Below are 4,272 nucleotides of genomic sequence, written 5' to 3'. Positions count from 1 at the left end.
TCTGTCCTAGGTGAGCCAGACTTAGGCATCAAAGGGAAACCCCAATCCCAGCCTGCTGCTCCTGACTGGAGTCAGAGTCCTGATGGAGAGGGCAGGAATGTCCCTGGAATGAGTGGCCTGTACTCACGCTGGATGTCGATGGTGACAGAAGTCTCCTTCCCGCTGGGAATGGCTTTGTTGGTGGCGCGGCACACGATGCTCTCGCCGTTCTCGATGTCGGAGGGGGCGATGAACAGCGTGCTCATGATGCTCTCCCGCTTGCCGTCACGGAGGAGGGTCTGTCAGGGGAAAAAGGGGTCAGGAAAGGCTCTTTCTCATTGCAGGGGGGTCCTTTCCCCATCCCCAGGCTTGGGATGAGTTTGTCAGCCGAGGAGCTTCCTGCAATAACAATTCCTCTGGCTGGAATCTGCCAAAAGCCTTCGGGGGATAACAAAGACAAATTTCACTGCACTTCCCTGGGAATTGGGCTCTTAACTCCCATCTGCTTCCCCGCAGCCCTGCTGTGCCGGGGCGTAGGGAGGAAAGCTCCAGTGAGATGCATCACCCACCATCCCTGGAAAAGGGGAGCCATGGCTTTGTGACCCTTTTGTCACCTTCTGCCAGCGAGGGCACAAAGCTGCTGCATACCCATGGGAATGAGGGTGATGCTGGCTGAGCACAGACTGACCCTGGCCATGGATCCCTGCTGTGCTCTGGACCAGCCCATGGTAAATCATCACCTCTCAGGGGTTCACTGATAGGGGCCACAGATCCAAACCCTGGTGGTGACCAGATCAACCTGCTCAGCATTGGCACCGTGCTTCTTCCCTGGATTTATCTGACTTCAGCCCTGGTGCCCTGCCATGCTTCTTTTGGGACCACAGAACCCTTCCTCACCATCCCCTAATGCCCCTGCAAGTTCCTACAGGAGGTCACGTCACCCTGCAGCCCTGACTTTGACAAACTGAGCCCTTGGAGCTCTCAAGATGTTGTGTGGTTTTCAGTCTTTTGATCATTCTCTGACCTCTGACCTCGCTCTGGTTAATCAGCGCTCTGGATTTTGGACCCTGCCAGGCAGCTTTTCCTTCTAAGTCTTATCCTCACAGTGTAAGAGAAGAGTTTTATTGGGAAAGGAACAGATGCCAGCAAGATGTGTGCGCATGGCACACGGGACATGGTTCAGTGGTGGCCTTGGCAGAGCTGGGGGATGGTTGCACATGATTTTGGAGGGCTTTTTTGACTTAAATAATTTTTTTATTCCAAAACTAATGCTTTCCCTGGGCTCATCGTGGCACAGCCTTCACCCACGCAGGTTTGTGCCTCTCAAGCACAGGAGACCAGGAACGATGCTGAGAAATCATCACTGCAAGCAGCCCAGAATCCCAGAGCCATGAAGGTTGGAAAAGCCCTGTGAGATCAAATCCATCCATTTACCCAACACTGACACCACTGACCCCCTAAACCACGTCCCTCTCCACCACACCCATGGGTTTTTTAAATACTTCCAGGGATGGGGAATCCACCACCACCCTGAGAGCCTGTTCCAGTGTCTGAATACTTTTCCAGTAAAGAAATTTTCCCAATATTCAACCTAAACATCCCCTGGCACAACTTGGAGCTGTTTCCCCTTGTCCTGTCCCTGTTCCCTGGAGCAGAGCCCGAYCCCCCCGGCTGTCYCCTCCTGTCAGGGAGTTGTGCAGAGCCACAARGTYCCCCCTGATCCYCCTTTGCTCCAGGCTGAGCCCCTTTSGAGCTCCCTCAGCCTCTCCTGGTGCTCCAGACCCTTCCCCAGYTCCATTCCCACCTCTGGACACAAAGGCAGGACACTGCCCTGTCCTTACTTCAGTGTCACCCCTTCCCTTGGGGAACAGACCCACTTTTGGCACTGGGGTTGTGCTGAACCCTAATTCTGTGCAGAACTTCTCCCCTATTTCAGCTTATCCTCCAAATCCTGCAGGATCTTGTACCACTCCCTGTCCCCTCCAACAGGAACCAGGGGATTTCAAACAGCCGTGGTTGCTCTGTGCTGCCTGCCTGGGATTGCAGGGGGCTGCATATGGATCGGTTGGTGGACTGGAAATTCTGAGTAACAAAGAAATTATCGCTCAGCATGAATGGTTTCAGGCATTTCAGTCGGGAACCCAAACAGGGCTCTTTTTGGTTGGCTGGAATATCTGGATCAAACGAAAGCTGGGTTGGGTTTCAGTTCTCTTGACAAGCAGAAAGAGGCAAATCGAGGGAATATTTTAAAGAGAGCTTCAAAAGGGAAAGGTTTCTCAGGCACTAAAAATCCAAACTTCCCACTCAAAAAATGTCTAAAATTGTCTGTCAGTTTTTCTAAAGGCTCATTTCCTTTTTTAATGTGGAAAGACTGGAAACCTCCAGGAAGTCAGGAGGATTCAGCCTCAGAGACAGGTTTTCCTGACTCCAGGAGGAGAGGAAGATGCTTCCCCCACACAGAACAGGGCTCCCCTCCCAGCTGCTTCAAATGTCACAGAAATCTCTGTGCCGTGGGATGGAGCTGCAGCCTAGAAAACTCTGCTTTGGAAGGGTGTCCTGTTGGAAATACTTTAAAGAATGATAAAAATATTTTAAAGAAAAAAAAAATTCAATAAATTATTTTAAAGAAATATTTTAAAGAATATTTCAAGGATAAAATATCCTCCTCCTTCTCTGCTCCCCACTGTTTGTGAGTCTGGAAGGGACAGGGCTCCAAAATTGTTCCCCCTAGGGCCAGGTCTGACAGCCCTGGAGGGGTGAGGAGGGATAAGCTATGAACAACTGCATGTCAACAGCCTGGATTTTAATTAATTCCATTTGATTTGGGAGAGGGGGAGGTCAGTTCTCTCTGGCTCTAATTAGTGCTTCTCTCATCACACTCAGGGATGGGGCAGGTTCTGCTCTGCTCAGCCCCGGCTGCAAGGGGAGGATGAGGAGGAGGAGGAGGAGGAGGTAGAGAGGGATTTCTGCCTCCTCCACTCTCCCCAGCAAATCAGGGAATTGCTGGAATGGGGCTGGATGGAGGCTTTTCAGTGGCAGCAGAAATGTTTATTAAAGATCTTCAGGAGCTCGAGGAATGGCTCTGACTGCCCACTTTGAAGTTTTGGCTGCCAACTGACCCATTTTGCAGTCTCGGATTTCTCTGCGTAGAAATTTTCATTAAAAATGTCAAGTGTTGCTGAATCTTTCAGGCTCACCAGCCGTCAGGAGCCCATAAACAGCAGAACATGTGGGGGCCCATCCCCAGAGTGCTGCTGATTGCTCTTTGATGATTTTCTTTATGACCCAATAAAGGCTTTCCGTCCAAATTAAAAAATGCCAGAAGCCCTGAAAATTTTTCACGGGAAATTGCAGCTGGGGGAGGGGACACACATCACTGCAACCACCTTTTGATCCCGAGGTTCTGCTGCAGCCAGGATGGGTCAGTGTGGCTGTACACAGCATTAACACCACACCCAGTGGGATTTTTGGGGGGAGAAGTGGCTGTGCCAGGTGATCACAAGCTGTGAGAAGGTTATAAAAGCCAAATTCAGAGCAGAGCCTGTTTTGGTGACAGTTTGTGCTTTCTTACGTGCATCCTCTCCTCTAGGATGGCTTTACGGAGGGATGCAGAGTGAGAGCTCAGCTCAGCTGAGGGCGCTGCCCCCACTGTTTTGGGGTTGCCCCAGATGTTTTGGGGTTGTGTGAAAAACAGTGCCAGGCTTTTCTGAGGCCAGGAAAGAGCACAGCCCTTGTCCCAACCCCATCCTGCCTCACCTTGGAATAGGTGGCTCCGTTGATGACTTCTCCCCTGCGCATCCAGATGATGGAGGCGGCTGGCTTGGCGTTGTCGGCGTGGCACGTCAGGTTCAGGGGGTCCCCTGCCCTCAGGCTGATGATGGGGCCCCCCATAATGACAGGGTCATCTGGAGGAACTGCAAAGGAGGAGCAGAGAGGAGACAATGTCATTGGAAGCACGAAACACCTTCCTGGATGATGATGATCATGATCACCTTCCAATGATTAATCAGTGAGCTCTCACAGGATTCTCACATTATTCCAGGAAAGCAGGAGGGAACCTCCTTGTGGCTGAAAGCTGCTGGCAACCCCCTTGAGAGCCCTTCCAGCCCAAAGACATTTCTCTCTTCCCAACCATGACCCTTGGGAAGCCAAACGCTGCTCCTGCTGCAGACAGATGTGTTGTCCACCCATCTCATGGCCTGTCTGGGGGCTCCTGGGGCCCATGTGGGACTGGGGACCCAGAAGGAATGATGCTTTAGGATCTTAGTTTCTGTATTTTCATGTATCTGTAAC

At 51.5% G+C, this 4,272-nt stretch overlaps 1 protein-coding gene across 1 annotated transcript; it reads right to left on the bottom strand.

Moving 5' to 3' along the window:
* Positions 1-127: 127 nt before the first annotated feature.
* LOC130588348 (kin of IRRE-like protein 3) lies at positions 128-3,893 on the bottom strand (the record flags this gene model as incomplete). The annotated part of the gene is made up of 2 exons (XM_057389281.1): positions 128-278; positions 3,736-3,893. Coding segments are annotated over 2 exons (309 nt in total), but the record flags the coding sequence as incomplete, so codon positions are not given.
* Between the last annotated feature and the right edge of the window lie 379 nt (positions 3,894-4,272).

This window comes from Malurus melanocephalus, unplaced genomic scaffold (assembly GCF_030028575.1).
Source record: "Malurus melanocephalus ecotype Western Australia unplaced genomic scaffold, MMel_1.1 scaffold_4520, whole genome shotgun sequence".
Lineage (NCBI taxonomy): Eukaryota > Metazoa > Chordata > Aves > Passeriformes > Maluridae > Malurus > Malurus melanocephalus.
The sequence above is the reverse complement of the archived record's forward strand: the minus strand, read 5'-3'. Positions and strand labels throughout refer to the sequence as shown.